The following is a 27451-nucleotide window of genomic DNA, read 5'->3' as shown; positions in this document are numbered from 1 at the left end:
ACTTGTCACTGGCAAGCTTCCCTAGCCACTAGATAGGCTGTTGCAGTTTCATGGCTGGCTTGCTGTGCAGAAGGCAAGCAAGATTTCAGAAAGTCCTATCTCTTCTGTCCCTGTTGAAATGCCTAACTCTGCCCAAAGATTCTTCCCTCTGTCAAAGCATAGCAAAAGGAAGCAAACCAAAAGACACAGATACTGTACTTTGTCTGAATGCACAATAGGTGTTTAGTTAATCCTATGTGACAGAAGTCCTTCCCAATTCTCTTTCTCAAGTTCCAGTAAATAGCCTGTGCTAATGTGTCTATTCTACCTGTCCTAGTCTATATGCACCTCACATAACTTATGCCACAGGGACATTTCTAGGCTCAGGGGCAGAGGCCCATGGCATACATTTGCATAATATCTGCATGCAAATTGAGTCAGGTTTTCAGAGTGGGGGGGGGGGAGAACTCTGGCTGTGAGGTCTTAGTTTGAACTCTGGAGGTGCCAATAGGATTTGTTGAGCCCAGTATGCAGTTATGTGGATCGGACCTTCCACCCCACCCAGCGACGGATTTACGTACAAGCTAAACAAGCTATAGCCCAGGGCCCCACTCTCTTGGGGCCTCCCAAAAAATTTAAAGAAAAAAACAACAACCTGGATGTATATTTCCAAAATATAAGATAAAAACCAAATAAAATAAAACCTACGTACAGCAACAGTGTTTTGTGTTGTGGAGGCTCCTATGATGTAAGTAATGAGCACCCCCTGCTAGCCTGCTCCCTAAAATATCACTGGTTTGCTCATTTCTATATATAGGGTGCTTACATTCTGCATGGACTGGTTGCATGGGAACTTGTGCAAATGGCTTTAGATACCTATTAGGTCCATCAATTACCATATAGAATATATTCAACACAAAAAACAGCGACAATTTGTTGTTGACAAAGGACAGCTGGACATATAAAGGGCCCCATTACCTTCAGTAGCTTAGGGCCTCATCAAACCTAAATCCAGCCCTGACCCCACCCATAATCTGTTGGCAAGAACAGCTGCTTACATACATATTTAAACGGAAACAAGTGCCTCTGGGCACATCAAGATGGCGAACGGCTGACTTGGAGATACTTGCATGGTTGCAAAGTCTGTGGAGAAGCTAACTAACCATCTACAAGCTTCACGTGAAGAACTGGACCATGACAACTTTATTGCAATTTGGTATTTTCTCCAGGATGTATGGAGGAAGGGACATTCATGGCGTCCCTCAAGTGTGTTTTGTCAGAATGGCTGGGATGAGACAATAAGGGAGTGAGGGTTCAAGAAGGAGAAGAAGTAAAACTAATGAGACTTACCTCATTTAGTGGAGTGGCACAGGGCAGGGCATTATTTTTCATCTTTTTGCAAGGGAGGCTGAAGAGGGGCTGGCAATGGTTTGATTTGTAACTCTTACTGAAATTTGTGCCAAATGGAAAATATGGCTGGTTGTTGTGGTCTCCCTAGCTTTTCTGATTGGAGCATGTCCAGACGCCCTGTGAATGGTCAGACTGGAGGCCTACAGAAAATATGTGGGGCCAATAGTGGTTCTGCTTACCACCTTTTGACTTGATTTGCCCCCATCAACCATCACCCCTCTTGGTCCACAACATGGTTTTGTCCTGGGGAATTCTGCTTGTTCGCTTCAACCTCAAAACAGGCTTTGCATGTGCCAAGAATGCTGTGTTTTGTGCTAGTTGCTGAAACTACCGTTTTTTTTGCTCTATAAGACTCACTTTTCCCCTCCTAAAAAGTAAGGGGAAATGTGTGCGCGTCTTATGGAGCGAATGCAGGCTGCACAGCTATCACAGAAGCCAGAATAGCAAGAGGGATTGCTGCTTTCACTGCGCAGCGATCCCTCTTATTGTTCTGGCTTCTGAGATTCAGAATATTTTTTTTCTTGTTTTCCTCCTCCAAAAACTAGGTGTGTCTTGTGGTCTGGTGCGTCTTATAGAGCGAAAAATACGGTAACTTAGAGATGATAATAGTCTACGTTAGCTAGAAATTACTCACTGTTTTTCCTCCTTCTTCCACGCTTCTCACTCCTGCTCACTCATCTTCACTCATTTAATAAAATCTGGAATTACAAGTCTAAAGCTGACTAATGTTGCTAGATCACAGGATTGATCTCACCCATTTCACTGGGCTGCTCATCCTGAAGCTACCTTTGGGGAGTTAAAAGGAGCTTGCTAAAGCCTGTCTCTTCTCCACAAGTAAATATTGCAGGTCTCAGTCCTCATACACCCAGATTACAGGTGTTTGAATAATATGGGTGGGGGCAGTTGCTGGTAACTTAAGTAGGCAGTACTTCTCAGCCAGATCTACCTCATATGGAAGGTGGGTGCGCTCTTGTCCTTATATTTGCAAACCCATTCTAAGTCCTCATCACAGAAACAGCAGCAACAGAACATTTGCTAGGCAGTGCTGCTTATATGAGGGTAGTGACACGTGAGTTTGGATGGGAGGCATACGGAAGTAAGGGAAGAAAAGGAGGCTGAATTCTGGGAAAGGGAGCCAATGGACAGAGCAACTGAAAGCAGGAATTGAAGTACTGAAGAAGTGGAGGAGGCAAGAACAGGAGGGAAAGAGGAATAGAAAATATGTGGTGCTGCAAAAGAGAGGCCTACGTGAAAGGTGCACTGGGGTGAAACATCAGTAGAACCTAGAGATAAGCAGTGTGATATTCCCAGAAAGAGAAACGGCAGACATGGGAAAACTGTGGGCTAAAAAAGACCAAAGAGGCAATCTCTCTGTGTGCAGATGTGCACTCTCAGTTTCACACATAGATTTGAACTAGCAAGCCACATTTGGGGTTGCAGGTGTTACATAGAATGTATCTCTTCATCTAGCGTTGCTGCTTTGCAATCTCTTTCACTCACCATAAAGCGGCAAAGCTAATAGCCAGATTGTGCAACTGGATAGGTGCTCGGAAGGAAGGGGGAGGGAATGCTATCAGGCAAAAGCTTTCCACCTCTCGCTCTGAAACAGGGAAAAAGAAAGCTCTTCGGTGAAGGATTTTCCCCAATCATTAAAAATAAATTAGACTTGTGGGGAAAGAACCCCTAATCAGCTGCAGAATAATCACTTCCTTCATTTGCCAAGTTTCCTACGCGCATGCAGCGAATGGCAGCATGGTTCCATCCTGGAGGGCTTGTGCACTGGGCAACCCCAGGCCCACCCATGCACTGCTGGTGCATCAAAATCTCCTCTGCAAGCCCGTTCTTGACACGACAAGCAAGCCTGAGTATAACCATTATGTGGCTGGCTTTGGGTTTTCACCAGATGCTCAACTGGCACATAACGTAGCTACAACTGTCATCTGTACAGTGGTACCTTGGTTCTCAAACTTAATCCGCTCCGGAAGTCCGTTCCAAAACCAAAGCGTTCCAAAGCCAAAGCACGCTTTCCCATAGAAAGAAATGCAAAATGGATTCATCCATTACAGACTTTTAAAAACAACCCCTAAAATAGCAATTTAATGTGGATTTTACTATCTAACGAGACCATTGATCCATAAGATGAAAGCAGTAAACAATGTACTGCAGTCACACAATCAATCAATCAGTAGCTGAACTGGGTTCCACACACACACACACACACACACACACACACACACACACAGTGGCGTAGTGTGGGTTGTCAGCACCCGGGGCAAGGCAAGTAATTTGCGCCCCCTAACCTGTGGATTTGCGCCCCCTAACCCATGGATTTGCACCCCCTAACCCTAACCCCCAGATGTTGCGCCCGGTGCGGCCGGCCCCCCTGCACCCCACATGCTACGCCACTGCACACACACACAACCACAACAAAAAGAGCCACAAAAACGCAAAATAAATAGCAAAAACAGACAGACCTCAGCATAATACTCCAACCAGTGGTTCTCAACTTGTGGGTCCTCCAGATGTTGTTGGACTACAACTCCCATCATCCCTGAGCTCTGGCCTTGATAGCTAGGGGTGATGGGAGTTGTAGTTCAACAACATCTGAGGACCCACAGGCTGAGAAAGGCTGCTCCGAACGGAAGCGTGGCACTCAAATCGGAAGTGTAACACTGAAAACGGGGCACGTTTGGCTTCCAAAAAAAGTTCGCAAACTGGAGCACTTGCTTCCAGGTTTGCAGCGTTTGGGTTCCAAATTATTTGAGTACCAAGGCATTTGAGAACCAAGGTACCACTGTACTTGCCATTTTCTGACAGCTCTGTAGTGGAGAGATGCTCGCCACATGGACATCCATTTATCTAACAAGGCGGGCGGTGAGAATGCAGGGCATGGGGAGGTTTCTGCCATTTGCAGAGTCTGCCCCTTGCTTCTGGAAGAAAAAACCAGGGTTAGAATCATAGAATCATAGAGTTGGAAGAGACCACAAGGGCCATCGAGTCCAACCCCCTGCCAAGCAGGAAACACCATCAGAGCACTCCTGACATATGGTTGTCAAGCCTCTGCTTAAAGACCTCCAAAGAAGGAGACTCCACCACACTCCTTGGCAGCAAATTCCACTGTCGAACAGCTCTTACTGTCAGGAAGTTCTTCCTAATGTTTAGGTGGAATCTTCTTTCTTGTAGTTTGGATCCATTGCTCCGTGTCCGCTTCTCTGGAGCAGCAGAAAACAACCTTTCTCCCTCCTCTATGTGACATCCTTTTATATATTTGAACGTGGCTATCATATCACCCCTTAACCTCCTCTTCTCCAGGCTAAACATGCCCAGCTCCCTTAGCCGTTCCTCATAAGGCATCGTTTCCAGGCCTTTGACCATTTTGGTTGCCCTCCTCTGGACACGTTCCAGTTTGTCAGTGTCCTTCTTGAACTGTGGTGCCCAGAACTGGACACAGTACTCCAGGTGAGGTCTGACCAGAGCAGAATACAGTGGCACTATTACTGCCCTTGATCTAGATGCTATACTCCTATTGATGCAGCCCAGAATTGCATTGGCTTTTTTAGCTGCCGCGTCACACTGTTGGCTCATGTCAAGTTTGTGGTCAACCAAGACTCCTAGATCCTTTTTTAAATTGCTGGGTTGGTATGGTGGAATGCCCCTCCCTGTATCACTGCCCCAGATGGAAAATACATTTTCTTCCAGGTCTTGGTCCTTGTTGGTTTCCCTGGGCAGCATCACAGGCGAACCCCTAAAATGTCCAATGTTGTTGTTCGAGCTGGAGACGCCTCAGCTGATTCCCTGGTGCTTCAGCCAACACAAGCTGCCCCAGAGGGGCAAACATGGCTCCCTCTCCAAATTCTTCCTAGCTGGTCAGTGTGGAGATAAGACTGCTTTGCATTCTTCTCTCCAGCTTTGCAAAGGACAACGCTCTGCTCATTAAGCATGGCAACAGTCTCAGCCATTTCCCTTGAAAATAAAAGAAGCATTCCTTTTGCAGCTGGTTAGTGGGCACCGCTCAATGTCGCATAGTCCACATACCTGAGCCCCTTGTTGAAGAGTATCAAATACTTTTTGGAAAATTTGGAAATCTATTAAAATAATAAGAATAAGAAGAAGAAATCTACGCAGGAAATATTTAAAACGCTTTGGCATTCATTGCTGTCAATTTGATAGCATTTCCCCCCCTCTCTCTGTCAGGGAGATTTAAAGCATTTAAAAGGCATCTCTAATTCTATTAATCCAAATTAGATTTAGTTGCATTAGGGCTGTAGTGATTCTTGGGTTGAAGTTGGTGCTACGACAAGGGCTGTTATTTTTCCAGAGTGAATCAAATTGTCCTGAGCGACAAAAAAATAAAGACAAGCTGAAAAGATAACAATGGAAAAGCAGTTTTAAAACGCCTTTCAGGGTGAAAACAGCCGCTCCAAATGCAAATACAAAAATCAGAGTAAAATGTATTTAAGATCAGCCTCCAGTGAAATGAATAAAATAATCTGAATCTGAGGAAGCCAAAGATTCATGGGTAGTCCAGTGCGTGTCATGTAGGATCAGGAGTGGAGGGACTTTCCCCAGGCCCTGCTCTTGCCCAGGCCATACCCCACACTGGCCCTACTTTGCAACTTCCTTGGGTGCTTTTGCTTGGCTAGAATGTGCCCTTGTCCTGATCATGTCCTGTGTGCGCTTGTCCTGTGCCTCTTGCTCACCTGTCTGGTTGGAGAAGTATATAGTGTAGTGTAGTGGTTAAGAGTAGTGGACTTGTAATCTGGTGAACCGGGTTCACTTCCCTGCTCCTCCACATGCAGCTGCTGGGTGACCTTGGGCTAGTCACACTTCTCTGAAGTCTCTCAGCCTCACAGAGTGTTTGTTGTGGGGGAGGAAGGGAAAGGAGATTGAGAGCTGCTTTGAGACTCCTTAGGGTAGTGATAATAATGATAATGATAATAATAATTTATTTATACCCCACCCTCCCCTGCCAGAGCCATGCTCAGGGCAGCTAACACCAGTAAAATTACAATAAAAACATAAGGTTAAAAATACAATTTAAAATGCAGCCTCATTTTAATAGTAGCCCATAGATCAAAACCATAAGGGGAAGGAAACATAAGGGTCAGACTAAGTCCAAACCAAAGGCCAGGGGGAACAGCTCTGTCTTGCAGGCCCTGCGGAAAGGTGTCAAGTCCCGAAGGGTCCTAGTCTCTTGTGACAGAGTGTTCCACCAAGTCAGGGCCAGTACTGAAAAGGCCCTGGCCCTAGTTGAGACCAGTCTAACCACCTTGTGACTTGGGACCTCCAAAGTGTTGTCATTTGTGGACCTTAAGGTCCTCCACGGGGCATACCAGGAGAGGTGGTCCCGTAGGTACGAGGGTCTTAGGCAGCATAGGGCTTTAAACATCAAAACCAGCACCTTAAACCTGACCACCGGAAGCCAGTGCAGTTGGTAAAGCACTGGATGAATGTGATCCCGGGATAAAACGGGATATCAAATCCAAACTCCTCCTCCTCTTCTGACATATGTGTGGCTGGAATGCAGCCCTTTGCACAAAGTTAAGAGCTGAATCCATTGCTCCATCCAGTTTTGCCTCTGACCTCAGCCACCACAGGCACACAGCCCCCCAGAAAGTTGCCCACTAGGGAATGTGGTCCTTGGACTGAAACAGGTTTCTCCACCCTGGCATGGACAATAGGTTGGATCCAACTAGAAGCCCTACTCAGATTGAAATGAATCGACTGAATGAAGTTAGACGTGACCCCTTGTTTTCAAAGGGTCTACTCTTGAGTATGACTTGGCCAATGCAACCTATTTTGTGGCTGTCCAAGTGCCAAAATGAGCAAATTTTCTCCACAATTTCCAACGTTTATCAGCGAAAGTTGCCTTTCATGGCAGCCAGCTGGAAACTGAAACAAGTCTCGTGGCACAAAAATTCCAACACTTTCTGTTCAATTTCAAGGCCAACTAAGCTGGCTAGCTATCATACTTCATCCTCACCTTACCTTGTAAACAACAGAAGTTTTGCCAACCAACTGACAGTGGTAATTGACCAAAACAAGCCTCAGGTTACAACTGCTTCTGTCAATTTCAGGAGCATCTCAAGAACCTATTTTCACACGTACCTAATTTCCATAATTTACTTATCAATGTCATCAGAATGGGCTGGGAATAGAAGACATAAATTGCTCCTCTGGTGTTTTCTTCTGCAGATTAACAATTTATTTACAGTAACTTCAGCTATATTAGCAAACGCATTTAACTCCAAGCTATCTATGCGAATCAGAGCAATCATATAATATATTTATGCCCCAATGCAAACTTGGGCTAGGAAGAACTACTTAAATATTTCCTTCTCTGTTTGAAGGATGCCAAATATCGGAGCACTTGCCTGTCTCCTATCTTCTCTGGTGTCTGAGAAAGGCACCATGTAGTTATATTACTTATTTATTGAACTTGCATACTACTTTATATTTCAAGAAATCTCTTAAGCAGTTTACATCAACGTTGCAGGAGGAGACATGGGTGTTCCTGGCACTGGTCCTTATTGCTTTTAATTTAATTTCTTTTTTGCTCTTGGTGTGTTTATGGTTCCTTGTTAAGTGACCACCTCACCAAGTGAGATGCTCTTTGCACACATGCACAATACACACATGCAAATAACAGCGCAGGAATAATTGAGGGAAGGAAACTCAGCAAATTTGCTGAAATAGGCTGACCTGTTTCTCAGACAACTGGGTCAGCATGCAGTTCTACAGCCTGCAACAGCCTCAGCCATTTCCCTTCACAATAAAAGAAGCATTACCCTTGCAGCTGGCCAGTGGGCATTGCTCAATGCTGCATAGTCTACATACCTGAAATAGTAAGTTGCTGGAATAGGCTGATCTGCTTATTCAGACGTCTGGATCAGCGGGCAATTCTACTGCTGCAAACACCAGGCTTTTGGCCCTTACCTGCTCCCAGGTAAGCACCCTATCATGTTTGTTTGTTTGTTTAAGTAATTGTTAGAACCATTTCTAGAATGAAAGACTACCGAAACACCATAATGGCTTTGCCAAATTAAAACTAATTGCCAAATTAGTAAATTGGTAGATTAAAGCTATGTGCCATTAAAACGTAAGCCTCTTGGCAATGTAACACTACAGCGAATAGACCAAAATTACAAATTAGGAATGTTCCAGGTAGCTTATACAAACAGAGAGCCAGTGGGGCATAATGGATCCTTTGTTGAATGTGGGGTGAGCAGGCCCTGGTTCGAATCCTAGTTCGACCATGAAGCTCAGTGGTCTGTGAAGAACCAAATGGGATAATGTCATCTTATACCATGGTTATAAATGGAATATCCCATATATACCATGCCCTGAACTCCTCAGAAGATTGGTCTCTAGATGTAATAAGGTAAAGGGACCCTTGACCATTAGGTCCAGTCGTGGCCAACTCTGGGGTTGCGGCGCTCAACTCGCTTTATTGGCCGAGGGAGCCGGCGTACAGCTTCCAGGTCATGTGGCCAGCATGACTAAGCCGCTTCTGGCGAACCAGAGCAGCGCACGGAAACGCCGTTTACCTTCCCGCCGGAGCAGTACCTATTTATCTACTTGCACTTTGATGTGCTTTCAAACTGCTAGGTTGGCAGGAGCAGGGACCGAGCAACAGGAGCTCACTCCGTTGCGGGGATTCGAACCGCTGACCTTCTGATCAGCAAGTCCTAGGATCTGTGGTTTAACCCGCGTCCCTCTAGATGTAATATGTGTATATAAATGAATGAGGTGGTACCTGCCGTTTTAAACAGCAGAACGCTGTCGAGATGGCTATGGCTGATCCGCCCCGTGGCACACTGCATTATTTAAATCCTGCTCCCTTTTCTGTCTCTCTCAATCTCTTTCACCAAGCCAAGAAGAGTTCCTCCACTTCGGTTCTCCGAGTTTCTCTCCCCACCCACACAAATGCATCCAGATAAAACTATTCCCTATAGCAGAATGGGAATCCAGTCAAAAGCTAATTACAAACAATGATGGCTCAACAGCTTTTTTCACTTTGTGGTTCCACGAGTTTATGATGTCAGTCATCCGGCTCGACTTCCCACCTCCCATCATTGAAACTACTGCCTTCTCTCAAGCGAGTGGTGAAAGAACAGGGTGGTGACAGCAGACAGAAAGGAAGGCAACGGAGATGAGAAACGTGAAGCAGACCCATCGGGCTTTCTGATATCTGACTGCTATTATATAATCATTTTTGCTGGCACCATTCCTGGCTTTGCCAAATAGCACAAGGAGGAGCATTGCACAGAGGTTGGATTCAGCCCATCAGTTTTTCAGGGCAGATATTCCTGCTTACTTCAGAGGGATGTAAGGGCATACACACCGGGTAATGCACATCTTCAGAATTCAGAGGAGCATTTTACGCCATGAAAGCAGTTTGCAATACTGGGTTTCGGTATCTGTTTAGCAACACCGGGCATACCTTGTTGAAATAACAGCAGCTGTCCAATGTTTACAATAGTGCATATAGTGCAAGTTTTTAATTTTCTTGTCTTGCTTGTGAAAAAGCAAGATGGCCTTGCAGCTGTCCGTTGTTATTCCAAGTCTGAGCAACTTTTAAAGGGCTGTTGTCTCATTGGGAAGGATTCAGAAGGGGTGTGTGTGAAAAGGATGGGCAGAAACAGTTTTTAGAAGACTTCTTTCTGTGAGGGAAGGCTGCAGGAAGTGGGTATTTTTCAGCTTGCAGAAAAGAGGAGCAGGAGGAGATGGGGGAACTGCTGCTCTCACGTACTAGAAAATGCTGGGGAAAAAACAGAAGTACTTGCCATACAGCAGATGAATCAATGGGTTTAGTTATCAGACTACAAATATGGGCTAAAAGAAAACATTCTGGCCAGGTTCCAGGGTTGTTGTCAGGAGGTGGGTACCCCAAGTCTTTGGCACTGAAAAATTCAGTGCTGGTGAGACTCCAGCATCTTAATTTGCAGCTCTGTATGCAAACTACAATATGCACATTTTACATAAACATTTGCCCCAAGCTGCTAAAAAGTCCCATGCAATGCCCCTGCCAGAATCTCAAAATCAGGCATGCACTGGGATTTTCCAGGGCTCCCTTTCCTGCCACAGCTTCTTGTGCCCCTCCGAAAGCTACGGGGTGTTGAGAGGCCTTCGAGAGCAGCATCCAGCTGAGAGCCAGCGGTTGCAGCTGGAACACAAAACCAACACAGCTGCTGCTACTTGCTCTGTGTCACCGAATGCCACTGCTGGGGAGGTGGGCAGAAGATGGGTGAGTTGTCCTAGGGTTTATGGAGGATGGGATAATTAAATGCACAAGTGCTGTTTTCATCAGCCACACCTTTAACGCAGAATATAGTTGCAGCCTTAGGCTGTGTTTGAGATGTAATTTAAGGTTATCCTATACAAGGGCTGAAGGGATGCGGGTGGCGCTGTGGGTTAAACCACAGAGCCTAGGCTAACTTGCTGATCAGAAGGTCAGCGGTTCGAATCCCCACGACAGGGTGAGCTCCCGTTGCTCGGTCCCAGCTCCTGTCAACCTAGCAGTTTGAAAGCACACCAGTGCAAGTAGATAAATAGGTACCGCTCTGGCCGGAAGGTAAACGGCGTTTCCGTGTGCTGCTCTGGTTCGCCAGAAGCGGCTTAGTCATGCTGGCCACATGACCCGGAAGCTGTACACCGTCTTCCTCGGCCAATAAAGCGAGATGAGCGCCGCAACCCCAGCGTCGGCCACGACTGGACCTAATGGTCAGGGGTCCCTTTACCTTTATACAAGGGCTAAGAGCCCGTCAGTGTGGTGAGGTGCCCTTGTTTACGGTCACCCTCTTCTGCACTTTTACTCTGTTAAGCACCTCCTCTTGTTTGCCGTGTCACCACGAGCTGATCTGCAGCAATGCCAATGTGGGTCTGGTATTTCTGACTATCACCGGGTAAGCTTCTCTGCTGTCTCACAGTGCCTGGGCAGCCTTCAAACAGGCAACAGAGAAAGACTCAGGAGGCTGCAGAGTTGGAATTCCAGAAGCAAGGAAATGAATGTAAGGTGGAAAGATTGATGTATTTTTTTAAGTGATTTTTTAATCTGTTTTTTGTTTTTTGTATTTTTCTTTTATTCTTATTTCTGTCTTTTCCCCTTTTTTATCTATGTAATTTTTTTCTCTTTGAAACTTTAATAAATATCATTAAAAAATATAAAAAAACAGAGTTGGAATTCCAAATCCTTTAGAAATACTGTTAGATCAAACCGTTCAAATACTTGGGCCTTTGGAAGATCCCTGACTTGTGCTGATTAATTGGGTGGTTTTGAAGTCTTTGGATAGAGCCAAACCAACAACATACTCGTGGCTTCAGATAAGACAGCTTGGCTACCCAATTCATTTACACTGTTTTTTTTAAAGCAGCATTTACCTTCTTAGTTTTAATTGCTCATTATGCTGTTATCCAAATGGGCTCGCTCGAAAGAGATTCTTGGATTTGACTACCCTTTGCTGTGTGGTTTCATAAACCCTCAAATTAACAAGCCTTGGCTGCAACCTTAGTCAACAAATACACCCTACGTGACAGATCTTAATCAGTCAAGTCATGTGTCACACTACAACACTCTTACATCAGCTTTCCATTGGATTTTAATAACCCAAGGAAATGGTAATACTCGGAGATGGCCAAATCCTGCACCGGTGCCAGCAAAGTGAGGATTCACAGACGCACACTGCCAGGTGTGTCTTCCTCCAGAGAACCCTGCCATGTAAACAGAGGGGGGAAGATTAATGGCAATATCTTCTTATTAAAAAGGTGGGAGGTGTCCAGTGGGGTGCTATAGAGATTGGCTTTCAGCCTTGATTTTATTTAACATATTGAGTGGCGTGCTGGAGCAGCTTTCAGATCAAAGGGTTTTGTACAGCTCCTGTCAGCATTGTTCCTTTTTGATCTTGCCATCTCTCTCCATGGAGTCCCGATATCCCTGAAGCCACAGCATGGAGCCTCCCTCTCCAGTTTGGGTTCTGCTTTCACCCCGCAAAACCCAGAAAGAACAGGGGTGGGGTAGATGGAACACTGGTTTTCAGCGAAAGCACACACAGCTTCTTTTGATGTTATTTGGAGTTGTGCGTATCCCTCGTTGCATTTCAAAGCCGCAGGCCTAAGGCTTATGTATACAGTGCAATTTGTCCCCAGGTTATAGCCTCCTCCCGAGCTGGGGCTGGAGGCAGAGAGGTAAGCACGAATCTTAACTGCAGCTGGCCTCCAGCATGAGTAACATGAGGACAGCTGGTTAGTGTTTAATTTACACATGGTAAACACTGCAAAACTATTCTGCGCACAAACCCGCAGGCTCAGATTGGTTTTTATCGCACTGACGGATAAGCTACTGAAACAAGATAGGGCAGAGAAGTGAAATTTAAAGATGACCTTTGCTATTTATTTATTTTTTAAAGAAATGGGCCTGATCAAAATCTGAAAATGCCAATCCCATTAAATTACAGGTAGAGCACAGTGGAAAATATAACATTTCAACTCTCGATGAGCTAAGGGGGACTTTCCTTATCAATTGCGTACAATTGATTTGCACAATTTCAACCTTGCACGGTTGGCCACCCAACAAAGGGATGATGAGAGTTGTAGTTTAAAATAGACTGGAGGGCACCAGGTTGGGAAAGGCTTACACATTTCTGACCCATATGCCATACATTCATATAAGCACACAGAGGTAATCATACAAATAAAAGCACACAGAGAAGGAGACTTTTCCCGTGTCCTGCCAGAAAGCTCAGGCCCTGCCCTAAATCCTCATCATATAGATTATGCTGCGCTGCAAGGAAGCAGCGCCTGTCAAACATATCTGCAGACAGATCGCCCCAAATGACTCAGTCGAGTTAGCCAAGCCGCACACTAAAATGAGAGAGGCAATTACCCACGGCTGCCTCAGAACCAGTAATCAATCCCTGGACTGCAGAAAACACTGGTAGCCCAGCCACAAAGTCTCCTCAAGAGAAGGAAGAGAGGAGAAGGTGCAGCCAAACACCTTGCCTTGGGCTGTGCCAACCTTCAATATCCCTAAGAAAAATAAAATTAACAAACAAAACAAGATCTAGATGACGATAATTACTATTTTTATGGCGCCTGAGGACTAACCATAGACAATGGGTGTGTGGGTGTGGGTGTGGGTGTGTGTGCATGTGCATGCATGATAGGTCCAGCCTTTTGTGCAATTGAAACACCACAAGAAAAATAACCCAACGCCCGTCACCTGTCACTACAGAGAAAAACACACATTGCATGTGATAAAGGAGCACATCGGAGGGAAGAAACGTTGCTGGGAGGGAAAGTTAGCAGTAGAAAGAGGGACGTATGGTGGGGTGGGAAAACACTGGCTGTGGTAAGGGCCAGATTTAGGTTTGGTGAGGCCCTAAGCTACTGAAGGTAATGGGGCCCTTTATATGTCCAGCTGTCCTTTGTCAACAACAAATAGTCGCTGTTTTTTGTGTTGAATATATGCTATATGGAATTTATGGACCTAATAGGTATCTAAAGTCATTTGCACATGCAGAATGTAAGCACCCTATATATAGAAATGAGCAAACCAGTGATATTTTAGGCAGCAGGCTAGCAGGCTGGGCCCATTACTTACATCATAGGAGCCTACACAACACAAAACACTGTTGCTGTATGTAGGTTTTATTTTATTTGTTTTTTATCTTATATTTTGGAAATATACATCCAGGTTGTTTTTCTTTAAATTTTTTGGGGGGCTCCAAGAGAGTGGGGCCCTAAGCTATAGCTTGTTTAGCTTATACGTAAATCTGGCACTGGCTGTGATGGTCTAGGAGGTGTTCTGCAGGTGTGGTTTATTTCAAGGAAGTGCTGGAAGCAGACGAGGGGGGTGTCTTGATGAGCAAGTAGAGGGGACGCTGGTGCATGAAGGGGCTTAGGAAGGGAGATGGGATGTAAAGGGGCTGAGGAAACTATCAGTATGCCTCTAAATGCCAGTTTCTGGGACGTGGGTGGGGAGAGCAATGTTGCGCTCAAGTCTTGCTTGCAGTCTTCCCATTATGGGTATCTGTTTGGCTACTGAGAAGAGATATGATAGCCATCTTCAAATACCTAAAAGCCTGTTACATGGAAGATGTGGCAAGCTTGTTTTTTCCTGCTGTGGAGGCTTGTTTCTGGCCATCAAACGTAAAAGTCACATTAATTGAGAAATACGTAAAGTGAATGTATGTATGTATGTACAGATATACAGTGGTACCTCGGGATGTGAACGGGATCCATTCTGGAGCCCCATTCACATCCTGAAACTGGTTGCGTTTTGCCGCTTCCGCACATGCGTGCAACATCATTTTGACCATCTGCGCATGCGCAAGCGGCGAAACCCGGAAGTAACGTGCTCCGTTACTTCCGGGTCGCTGTGGAGTGCAACCCGAAAATACTTATCCTGAAGCATATTTATCCCGAGGTATGACTGTAGATATATAAATTGTATTTTGTATAAATTATAAGTAAAACATGTTCAACCTTTCTACTGGTGGGGCAGGGGAGCCACAGGAAGGAAAAAAGGTCAGAAGGGGACCATGGTTGGAAAAAGGTTGAGAAACACTGGACTAGATAACTCATCTGTCTCCTGAGAAATCTCTATGTGGGACAAGAAGCTACAGTTAGAACTGGATATGGAACAACTGATTGGTTCAAAACTGGGAAAGGAGTACGGCAAGACTGTATATTGTCTCCCTGCTTATTTAACTTATATGCAGAATTCATCATGCGAAAGGCTGGGCTGGATGAATCCGAAGCCGGAATTAAGATCACCGGAAGAAATATCAACAACCTCAGATATGCAGATGACACAACCTTGATGGCAGAAAGTGAAGAGGAATTAAAGAACCTGTTAATGAGGGTGAAAGAGGAGAGCGCAAAATATGGTCTGAAGCTCAACATCAAAAAAACGAAGATCATGGCCACATCACCTCTTGGCAAATAGAAGGGGAGGAAATGGAGGCAGTGAGAGATTTTACTTCCTTGGGCTCCATGATCACTGCAGATGGTGACAGCAGTCACAAAATTAAAAGACGCCTGCTCCTTGGGAGAAAGGCGATGGCAAACCTAGACAACATATTAAAAAGCAGAGACATCACCTTGCCAACAAAGGTCCGTATAGTTAAAGCCATGGTTTTCCCAGTAGTGATGTATGGAAGTGAGAGCTGGACCATAAAGAAGGCTGATCGCCGAAGAAGTGATGCTTTTGAGTTATGGTGCTGGAGGAGACTCTTGAGAGTCCCATGGACTGCAAGAAGATCAAACGCATCCATTCTTAAGGAAATCAGCCCTGAGTGCTCACTGGAAGGACAGATCGTGAAGATGAGGCTCCAATACTTTGGCCACCTCATGAGAAGAAAAGACTCTCTGGAAAAGACCCTGATGTTGGGAAAGATGGAGGGCACAAGGAGAAGGGGACGACAGAGGACGAGATGGTTGGATGGTGTTCTCGAAGCCACAAACATGAGTCTGACCAAACTGTGGGAGGCAGTGGAAGACAGGAGTGCCTGGCGTGCTCTGGTCCATGGGGTCACGAAGAGTCGGACACGACTAAATGACTAACCAAAAACAACAGATAACCCTTGGGATGTATGCTTGTGAAACATGGACCACTCCAACTCCTCGAAAGTTTCCATCAACGGTGTCTCAAAATTTTTTTACACATCACTTGGGAAGGCAGGTGAACTAATACCAGTGTGCTGGAAGAAGCAAAGATCACCAGTGTGGAAGCAATGATTCTTCAACATCCACTTTGTTGGACTGGCCATGTTGTGCAGGTGCCTGATTATTGTCTTCCAAAGCAACTACACTATTCCGAACTTAAAAATGGAAAGTATAATGCAAAAGACAACAACAAAAGAGGTTTAAAGACTGTCACAAGGCAAATTTTTAAAAATGTAGTATAAACAACAACAATTTGGAAACACTGGACTGCGAGCACTCCAATTGGAGAACAGCCTTTACCAAAGGTGTCATGGGCTTTGAAGACACTCAAACTCAGGACACAAGGGAGAAATGTGCCAAGAGGAAGGCACGCTTGGCAAATCCACACCATGATCAACTCCCACCCGGAAACCAATGTCCCCACTGTGGAAGGACGTGTGGATCCAGAATTGGCTTCCACAGTCACCAGTGGTGTAGCGTGGGGGGTGCAGGGGGGGGCCCGGCCGCACCGGCCGCAACATCTGGGGGTTAGGGTTAGGGGGCGCAAATCCATGGGTTAGGGGGCGCAAATCCACAGGTTAGGGGGCGCAAATTACTTGCCTTGCCCTGGGTGCTGACAACCCACGCTACGCCACTGACAGTCACCTATGGACTCACTGTTAAAACCGTGTTTACTTGGCTACAAGTGATCGCCAAAGAAGAAGAAGCTGGATGAGATGGGTCTTTGGCCTCTTCTTAAGCTCTTAATTTGCAGTAACTGTTGAATGTTTCATACAAAATGTCCTCACTCCTCCCAAAAAGTTATCTCTCTCTCTATATATAAATATATTTACACCAAATGAAAAGGTCCCCTGGGGAAACTTGGCCATTGGTGTGATGTAGCAGTTTCATCAGCCTGAGTTTGGGATGACCTACATAACACAGTGCTGACCTCGCCACACCTACAAGCACTTGTTCAGAACATAAGTGTGATAAGGACCATGTACATTGTAAAGCAACCACACCTGCAACCAATTTGAATATCTCCTTAGATACGGAATCTGAATCCTGGCTGTTTCACTCTTTGTTAAGTATGTCACCAAAAATGCAGCGGTGGAAGATGAGATTATGCAGGCATTTAAAACATCAAGCAATAGACTGAGACCTCTACTGACTGAGAGCATTAAAAAAAAGGTGAGGATTTTAAAATAGAAAAGGTGCCTTGGTGGGGTCAGGGTGAGCATTTAGTAGCTTGAGTGCCCTCTCCTTAGCTTGGTCCATTGCTATAGGTCATGGGTAGGCAAACTAAGGCCCAGGGGCCGGATCCAGCCCAATTGCCTTCTCAAACTGGCCCATGGACGGTTCGGCAATCAGCGTGTTTTTACAGAAGTAGAATGTGTCCTTTTATTAAAAATGCATCTCTGGGTTATTTGTGGGGCATAGGAATTCGTTCATTTTTTTCCCCTTCAAAATATAGACCAGCCCCCTACAAGGTCTGAGGGACAGTGGACCGGCCACCTGCTGAAAAAGTTTGCTGACCCCTGGTGATGTCCAAAAAAGCCCCCACTGAAACAACTGTGCTTTCTCAATTAGTTCATTAATTGAAGCCTTCCTTTCAAGCTGCTTAATTTCACCTGAAGGAACATTTCAAGGCAAATCCAAAAGTTGTTGACTTGGCAAAACATCTGAGAAATTCCAAGGAAAGCTAAACAAATTTCAGTAAGACTAGTGAAATTTCAAAAGTGCCTAGAGAAGAATACAAACCTCTGAGCCTCTGGCCAACCGTCAATACAGTTCTAAGAAAAATGTAAGATGTTTCAGTAGCTAAATGTCTCAATGGCCCCTGCTCTGTGTTCGCATACACATCTTTAACTTTGGGGGACTAGAACTCAAGCTCTGAATGGAGGACAGCACACCAGGATTTAATATGACACGTTCTAGTTTGTTTGTAGTGTGAAGCCATCCACTGCAGCCAAGCATCCAAATTTCATATTGGTGTAAGGCAGGCTTCCTCAACCTCAGCCCTCCAGAAGTTTTGAGACTACAATTCCCATCATCCCTGGCCACTGGTCCTGCTAGCTAGGGATCATAGGAGTTGTAGGCCAAAAATATTTGGAGGGCCGAGGTTGAGGAAGCCTGGTGTAAAACATCTTGATTGACCTATGGCAAAATGTTGCCTGTCTCTCTTCTCACAGATGTGGTCTATAGTGCCAGCTATGATCTGGATCAGGCACCCCCAACCTTTGGCCCTCCAGATGTTTTGGACTACAATTCCCACCATCCCTGACCACTGGTCCTGTTAGCTAGGGATCATGGGAGCTGTAGGCCAAAACATATGGAGGGCCGCAGGTTGGGGATGCCTGATCTGAATAGTTCAGTTTTAAATCAGAATAGCCTCTAGGATTATCAAGCGGGTGTATTAATTGCGCATGGGACTTAATTCTAATCAGTGAAAGGCACCTGCAAGTCTCAGAAGGCTGTTCTTCTAATTAAAGCTGCATGCAACCGTAAGGTGTTTTGCCTAACACTGGGAGACACAGTGACAATCCAATCGTAAACATACTTGCTCAGAAACTGGCCCATGTGATTCATTAGCTCCTCCAACAGCCCTGAATCTCCCAGGTTTAAGTCCAACTTGCCACCATCTGATCTATACTGGCTCTCTTGATTTTCAATGAACTGCAAGTGGGTTTATCAGAACTGTCCCTTGACAGATTTGTAATTTATACTTCATTTGTAGAGTTAAGGCAAGTTACTGTGACTCTGGATAAAATGTTTAAAAATAAGCAACACATCATCAAAAACTACAGTATTTTTTGTTCTATAAGACTCACCTTTTCCCTCCTAAAAAGTAAGGGGAAATGTGTGTGCGTCTTATGGAGTGAATGCAGGCTGCGCAGCTATCACAGAAGCCAGAACAGCAAGAGGGATTGCTGCTTTCACTGCGCAGCGATCCCTCTTGCTGTTCTGGCTTCTGAGATTCAGAATATTTTTTTCCCTTGTTTTCCTCCTCCAAAAACTAGGTGCGTCTTGTGGTCTGGTGCGTCTTATAGAGCGAAAAATACGGTAATTATGCCTTGACTTTCGGGATCCAGGAAGTGAAAAATGGTCCTGCCAAGTCCTATGGGATGCAACTGCCATTCAGTTCAGTTTCCACGGAAAGGTGAACCTACTTGATTTGCACTTTCTGAAATACAGCCATCCTTTGAAATTCACATTTCTCCAAAGTTTGAAATGTTGTTGTTATTGTTAGTTACTAAATTTGTATATGACCCTTCATTCGTAGATCTCAGGGCGGTTTACAGCATAAAATGGTTTTCCAGTCAAGTGACTTGTTTATTTTTATTTAACAAAAGGTATATACTGTAATAAAAACTAATGGGTACAAAAATGCATGTACTAGGGTGAAGTGTGCTATTAGGGAAAATAATCTAGGGAGATGCATTATATTAGGCAAATTTGCATGCAAAAATGAGCACATTGGGTTTTCACGAAAACGCTCATGCATTTTCACGAGGGCTTTCCTAAATTAATAAATAAATCACAAAATGATGTGGAATTGTGGGGAGCTGAATTTAAGATTGGAAAAATCAGAAACTAAAGAGAAACCAAAAATTGAGGCTGTAATAACTTAAGTTTCAATGAAAGAGATTAAAGTGAGCATTGAACTTGCAGTCGAATGGAGGGGAAGGAGCTTGGGAGCTTAGATAAATGGGAGTTTAACCAAGGTCTGGCAAATGGGAGGTGGCGGTGTTTCAATAATAATCCACCAACAGCTACAGTGTTTCCTCTTCTTTTTGTTCTGTACTGTGCTCAGTTACTTGTGGAATTCCTTTGGAGCTATCATTATGGTACGTTTGCATTTTGAGGATGAAGGGGAACAGTAATAAAAAAAGAGAAATAAAAAGGAAAGGAAATTAAAGTCCCCAGGGGTATAGGCTCAGTCCCAAAAATGATGAAACTACTGTCAGTCTCCAGAAGCTATTTGGTAATCTACTCAAAATTTATTATCTTATTAGTTCACTCCACCAAGGTGTGTGTTATTTATAGGCATGGAAACTGGATTGCTCTTGACTAAAGCCAAAGAAGTACAGTGGTACCTCAGATTACATACGCTTCAGGTTACATACGCTTCAGGTTACAGACTCCACTAACCCAGAAATAGTGCTTCAGGTTAAGAACTTTGCTTCAGGATGAGAACATATGCAATAAAGGTCCCTTTCTTGCGAAGTACATAATAAGCCCAAGATTAAGTCCTGGCAAAACCAAACCTCTGAGACTTTGGTACGCTGGAGCCATGATGACAGGCAGGAAGACCTTGGGGGGACAGGGAATCGTAAATATGAAAGGAAGTATCACAGTTCTGTGACAATCCTGGCCAATTTGATTCTGATACGTTTCTTTTTTAGAACTTTTTTTGGAGCTGGGCCACCTTCATGAATGATTTCCCCTTTTAAGGAAGCAGCATTTAACATCCATGAATAAATCAGTCTTTTTGATCAAAGGCTGATGAGCTCTCCAAGATGGAAACTCTGGATCTTTTTGAAGGCATGTTTTCAAAGCCACACATAATATACACATCTCTCCCTCTAGTTCTGTGGTTTCTTCAAAGGGGCTTCTTGCTTTCCCCTTCTAATCTCCTTAGGCACTGAAGAAGTTTCATCCGGAGAGATTCAAGTCGCAGAATCGTGCACAAAACTTCTAATCGCCAGCCAAGCTAATGGGTTTTTTCCCTCCCTTGTTGTTGTTTCAAACACTTCCGCCACTTTGGGTGAAAAGGAAATCCAGTGCTTTTGCTTGAGAATGTCGTTTTCATCCTATTGAGGGGAGACCACTCACTTCTTGCTGCCTCTATAAGTCTTCTTTATATGATTTACAGTTCCTCTTCTCCACAAAGGTTCAGGGCAAGCAACAGACTTGCGAACACAAAATTGCAGCTTCAAATGTTATGCACACCATACATTTAAAGGTCGGGGTTTGGCAAACCACAGAAGGAAGAGGCTTCTGTTCTAGACCTGGAGAGATGCCTTCAAGGACCACTTCACAAGCCATGGCTGGAGTTCAAACCCAGCTCCCTGGAATGTGTACTTCCTAATGTTAGGAATAGTCCAGTTCTTTGGACAGACTTTATATATCTCCTCCAACCCAAGGTATTGCTCTCTTCACTTAACAAGAGTAGAAGGCTTGGCTCCGAGTGCTTCTACCATACCTGACCAATCCATAGCCTTAATACCATCTGCCAGTTACAGATGTGTCTGAGAAGTGGGCATGCATGAGGCTTACTATGTATTCAAAGTATCATGTGACCATGGTGGAATATGCTAACATTCACCCAACACATAAGACTTATGGGATGTGGGTAGTGATGGTCTAAACCACTGAGCATCTTGAGCTTGCTGATCAGAAGGTTGGGGGATCGAATCTGCACAACGGGGTGAGCTCCCATTGCTCTGCTCCAGCTCCTGCCAACTAGCAGTTCGAAAGCACGCCAGTGCAAGTAGATAAATAGGTACCACTGTGGCAGGAAGGCAAACGGCATTTCCGTGCACTCTGGTGTTCCGTTGCACCAGAAGCGGTTTAGTCCTGCTGGCCACATGACCCGGAAAGCTGTCTGTGGACAAACGCCGGCTCCCTTGGCCTGAAAGCGAGGTGAGTGCCGCAATCCCTTAGTCGCCTTTGATTGGACTTAACCGTCCAGGGGTCCTTTACCTTTACATAAGACTGATTACACACTGTCTTGTATAAGTGAGGGTGAAAGATCACATGAATCAGTTCTTGACACATATACTGCGCCCACATTGCAGAGTACCTTGTCTATAGATGGTGGTGTATTTCTGCTCCTCTGCCGAATAAGACAGAGAGCCTGCTTAGTGTATGAAGTAGACTCCAGAATCCATGGAGCTATGATCATTGCAGTATCATCTCTCAAAATGCACAGGATATGTTGTCACCACTATCCATGCGTGTGTATATTTAAGTGTCTGTTAGTGGTGTGGTTGATCAAAGGGTTGAACTGATCTCTCCCCAAATCCACACTTCCAGGAAGGCCTGGGGGTCAAGATTGAATCCTCTCGTGTCTCGATTCTGTTGCAGGGCAAGCGTTCCATGCTCAAATTATGCACATGCGTTATCCACGAATGTGAGACTCCATCTTGGGATGCATTATCTTGTTAGATTTGAAGCATGTTCAAACGCTGTAGATGTTCCAGTGCAAATGGTGTGTGTGTGTGTGTGTGTGAGAGAGAGAGAGAGAGAGAGAGAGAGAGAGAGAGAGAGAGTCAAGCACTATTATGACTCAATCTTTAAAAAAAAAAGCAAAAAAGGATTTTTTTATGGGAGTGGGGAACCAGGAAGAAATAAGCCCCATTTGAAGTCTTTCCACTAATTTCATTGGGTTTTAAACCACAGTGCTCACGAATCCGGATTGTATCAAAGAAACATCTTCATTAGGCTTTAGCTTTACTAAGAATGTGTCACTTCCTGGTGGTTTTGGAAAAGCTTCAGTGCATTACTTGTTAAAAGAGGCTGCAAGGGAGATCAATAATCTGCTGTAGGGCTACAGATCCTTGATTTAGCATCTTAGACTGTGTCCTCAAGTGATCTGTGGTACAGCTGAAATGAATTTGCTCTCAAAAATGTGGCTTGAAAAAATCCTCATCTGAGTTTTGATGATCTCCAAATATTTGCTGTTTGCTCTCGGCTTGACATTTGATACCAGCTGACATGCATGGAAGTTAGGCTTGCGTTGTTTACTCAGAGGCAAGAGCCAGGTTTGCTGCCATTCAGTCTGAGAAATGGCCCTGCATCTGTCAGGTGACATGCAATGGCACGGATTTATTTAAAAATATTTTAAGTGCCCTTCAGTCAAACTATTAGAGCAGAATAGGAAAACACCAGTATAAACTCACAAATAAACAAGGAGAGTGGAGCAAGGATGTAAAATTTCAGCAAAAGCAACTAACAGTAAATTAATATTCCTGGTTAAAAGCCTGGGCAAACAAACATGTCAGAATGACATTAAAGTTGGCCCCAGATGAGCCTTCGTGGGTTGTGCATTCCACAGACAGAGTGTCATAGCTGAGGCTGCAGTCCTAAACACACTTACTGGGGAGCAGGTCCCACTGAACACAGTGAGACTTTCATCTGAGTAAACAAGTGTAGACTTGTATTGTGAGAAGCGAGGGAACTATCTGGAGGAGAGTCTCTGGCGCTAAACACAGGGTTGTATCAAACTACTCAGAGCAGATCCACTGAAATTAATGACTGTAAGTCATGTCCGCTAAGGTCACAGGGTCTACTCTGAGTAAGAATAAGACTGGATGCAACCCGGTGTTTGAGCGGGCGCGTAATATTTATTTGACTGTATTCAGAGGTGTGTTTAAAAAGCAGGAATGGTCAGAAAAAAGGAATCAACATCAATGGAAGATGTCTAAATCATCTACATTATGCGGATTATATAGTCGTAAAAACAGGCAAAAATGGCCCAATTCATTGGGGGGAATTGGTGCATCACCTCAACCTCAAACAGGTGTGACCTCAGAGTACCCCTAAGTGGCAGTCTCTTTCTAGAAGCCAAGCCTAGGGCAGATGGGCCACAGAGCTTCCAGCAGCAGTTGGAGAAGGGCCACCTCCGTTGACCGCCATCTTGTTGTGGTCCATATCCTAGGCACGCTCAAGCTTCCGCCTTCCATCTGGAGGCTGATAATAGATATACACCCAGTACCTGAGTCAAAGCCTACCTAACATCTGAAATCAATAAAGTTGCGGCCAATTTTAAATCCCAGAATGCTGTCTTGTGTCCCGTTTGTTTACACCTATTCTTGCCTTTGCCACTAGGAGAGGGTCAATGAGCAGGTGCAGAATAGGAGTAGTTGGCTCCCTGCCTGTAGTTGGCTTTGGATTAGCAGGTGGCACTGTGGTCTAAACCACTGAGCCTCTTGGGCTTGCCAATCAGAAGGTTGGCGGTTCGAATCCCCACAGCGGGCTGAACTCCCATTGCTCTGCCCCGGCTCCTGCCAACCTAGCAGTTCGAAAGCATACCAGTGCAAGTAGATAAAGAGGTATCATTCTGGTGGGAAGGTAAACGGTGTTTCTGTGCGCTCCGGTTTCCATGACAGTGTCCCATTGCGCCAGAAGCGGTTTAGTCCTGCTGGCCACATGACCCAGAAAGCGCCGGCTCCCTTGGCCTGAAAAGCGAGATGAGCGCCGCAACCCCATAGTCGTCTTGGACTGGACTTAACCATCTAGGGGTCCTTTACCTTTACCTTTTTTACTGGATCAGTCTACCCGCCTTCCACTCCACCAGCCCCAATGGACATCAGCCACCATAGGCGGATGTAGAAAAACAAATATCCGAAGTCCAGGATGGAAATAGGTAAGTTTAAAATGTCAAGACTATCAATTTGTAGGCAACTAAGTCAGGACAGCAGGACAGATTCATATGACAACAGAGTCAATGACAAAGTATGAGGGGCTGCAGGACAGGTAGTGAAACTAGGAGGACTAGCAAAGGCTTCTTATTATTATATTTATCTCTTCATCATTATAGAGGCAGAAAGGCAAAGATAGAGTAAAAAAACACACGCAGACTATAGGAACATGTCTCCTATGGAGGTAGAGTTATCATTTTCCTTTTTTCCCCCCTTTTAAAGCACAAAGAAAGTAAATTACTCCCAAAAGAAGAATTTGGAACTCGACTAAATTCAATACACAAATTTAATGACTGGAAAATTAAACCCCAGCGGGGTTAATTGTCTTTTGGCAGTCTACAACCCCACTCTGTAGGATTAAGAAAAACATGCTTCGGAATTGTTCTACTGCACAATGAGTCAAATTAGATTCTTGTGTGTTTTTGTTTATGTAGCTGATGTAATCACCTAGTTTTCGATGTCTGCTTAATGCAGTTAAGTGTAATTTGATTATTGGAAGTTTTGAGAGAGGTATTGCTATGCGCAGTATGGAATACCAGTGCGCTAAATGGAATATTTATAGAGGCAGGTATGCTCTGCTCCAGATGTGCAGGGATTTGAACTTACAGCTCCCAGTGCAATATACAGAAAATGTTTGCCATAGCTATGGAGCTCCTGCCATTTCCCTAGAACAGAGTTATTTGTTGCCCCTTTCCCTTTGCAAACAGAGAACTTAACAGAGAAGCTATAAGCAACATTAGGCAAATTGTTATACAGCAAGTCTGCAACTTTTGCGGATCCCGGCCGCAAAACGAGGTACGACTGTATAGTCAAAACACATCAGGTGCAATGGTGTGAGTTCATCATCATCATCATCATCATTTGTTGCTCAAAGCAGCTTACAAATGCAAACGTAACAACAACAATAATCCAAACTGATAAAACACAAATGAACAAACTAAAAACCAGCAAAGCCAAAACACAGACACACAATGATTTTAGGGATCATTAAGAAAGGAGTTCAGCAAAAAATGTCAAGGGGCTGGAGCAACTCCACCATAAAGAGTTACAACCTTAGGTTTTTTGGGTTATAAAAACAAAAGTAAGAGGGGATATGGCAGAGGTCATAGAATCATAGAATCATAGAGTTGGAATAGACCACAAGGGCCATCGAGTCCAACCCCCTGCCAAGCAGGAAACTCCATCAGAGCACTCCTGACATATGGTTGTCAAGCCTCTGCTTAAAGACCTCCAAAGAAGGAGACTCCACCACACTCCTTGGCAGCAAATTCCACTGTCGAACAGCTCTTACTGTCAGGAAGTTCTTCCTAATGTTTAGGTGGAATCTTCTTTCTTGTAGTTTGGATCCATTGCTCCGTGTCCGCTTCTCTGAAGCAGCAGGTATATTACAGAATCATAGTAATAAGTTGTAATTCAGCAACTTCTCTTGCTTTTTCCTGTAGGACTAATTGCTGTCGTTTACCATAACCATTGAGTCAATCACCCATCTCCTACTACCCTTCTGAGGAAACCCCCCCTCCCACCTATACATAAGGGTCTGGTGACTTCTGTTTCAGTGTATCTGAAGAAGTGTGCATGCACATGAAAGCTTATACCCAGAACAAACTTAGTTGGTCTCTAAGGTGCTACTGGAAATGTTTAAATTTTTTAAATTTCGACTGCCACCTACCTGAATCTGCTCTCAGAAAGTTTTTCCTGATGTTTTTCCTGATGGTGTAAAGAAAGTGAATACAGATGTTTTTCTCCTCTCGTAATTCTAGAACCCAGTGCCATCAAATTAAGTTGAATGTTGGAAGAATAAGGACGGACAGCAGGAAGATTCTCACAACCCCCTGTTGTTCGCTGACTACATGAGGGGGCGCATTTGAACATCCCTTAGGTGATGACCCTACTTTAGAGGCCTAGTTCACATTCAGGTGATAAACATGTGAATGGGCTGCACCACTTCAGAATGCAAGTGGAATGCACGTCTGAATGCTTCTCCAAGTACAGTCGTACCTTGGAAGTTGAACGGAATCCGTTCTGGAAGTCTGTTGGACTTCCAAAATGTTTGGAAACCAAAGTGCGGCATCTGATTGGCTGCAGGAAGCTCCTGCCGCCAATCAGAAGCCGTGGAAGCCCTGTCGGACATTCGGGTTCCAAAGAACATTCACAAACCAGAACACTCACTTCCGGGTTTGCGGCGGCTGGGAGCCAAAACGTTTGACTTGCAAGGCGTTTGGGATCCAAGGTACAACTGTAATATATAATCCCTGCATGTTATAAACATGCATGTCTGGGAGAAAGCTGCATTGGAATCTTTCTGCTGACTTCCAGTTTGTTGTGTGAAGGGATCATTTCTTTGTGTGTGGAGTATTCAGTTGTGAGAGCCCCCCCCCCCACTTCAGAGCCCCCCCAGTCCAGATACAGATTGACCTAGTGCTTTTTTTCTAAAAAAAATGTTTAGGGATACTCTCATTTTGACTCAAGAAAATGACCACATTATAGTTCAAATGGGGAAAAATAAATACAGTGGTACCTTGGTTTAAGAACAGTCCTGTTTATGAATTATTCAGTTTAAGAACTCTGCGAAACCAGAAATAGTGTCCCGATTTGCAAACTTTACCTTGGTCTAAGAACAGAATCCGAATGGTGGAAGGGCACCGGCGGCGGAAGACCTCATTAGGGAAAACGCGCCTCGGTTTAAGAATGGTTTCGGTTTAAGAACAGACTTCTGGAATGGATTAAGTTTGTAAACCGAGGTACCACTGTACAGTAAATTGACAAAAGTGCAAAGATTCACAAAATGTTTAGGGGTATGCGTACCTCTGCGTCCCCCCCAGATAGAAAGGACTGGATTTACCACTTCCATGGGAATGGGATCTAAGCCAGAATGGAAGGACCTTCTGTTCCCGACTTCTGTTATTTTCTAACCTCTCCATTATTTCTCTCAAATTATTTTCATTGTCATGTTGGGGTGCCGCAATAATAAATCCAAAGAACCAGACGTT

At 44.6% G+C, this 27451-nt stretch overlaps 1 protein-coding gene across 3 annotated transcripts in view; it reads right to left on the bottom strand.

The window, feature by feature from the left end:
* CFAP299 (cilia and flagella associated protein 299) overlaps positions 1 to 27451 on the bottom strand; it is a 336852-nt gene that overhangs the window by 9715 nt on the left and 299686 nt on the right. Inside the window, exon 5 of one of the 3 annotated variants that reach the window (XM_083459105.1) lies at positions 11970 to 12099. The exons of the other annotated variants lie outside the window; for them this stretch is intronic. Within the exon in view, the coding sequence (XP_083315231.1) occupies positions 11988 to 12099 (112 nt within the window). The 3' untranslated portion in view covers positions 11970 to 11987. Of the gene's footprint in view, positions 1 to 11969; positions 12100 to 27451 lie in introns of those variants that run through there. 3 annotated transcript variants of the gene reach the window in all.

The sequence above is a fragment of the Podarcis liolepis genome (assembly GCF_965112155.1).
Source record: "Podarcis liolepis genome assembly, chromosome: 9".
In the NCBI taxonomy this organism is placed as follows: Eukaryota; Metazoa; Chordata; class Lepidosauria; order Squamata; family Lacertidae; genus Podarcis; species Podarcis liolepis.
This window is presented reverse-complemented; position numbering and strand designations above follow the sequence as displayed.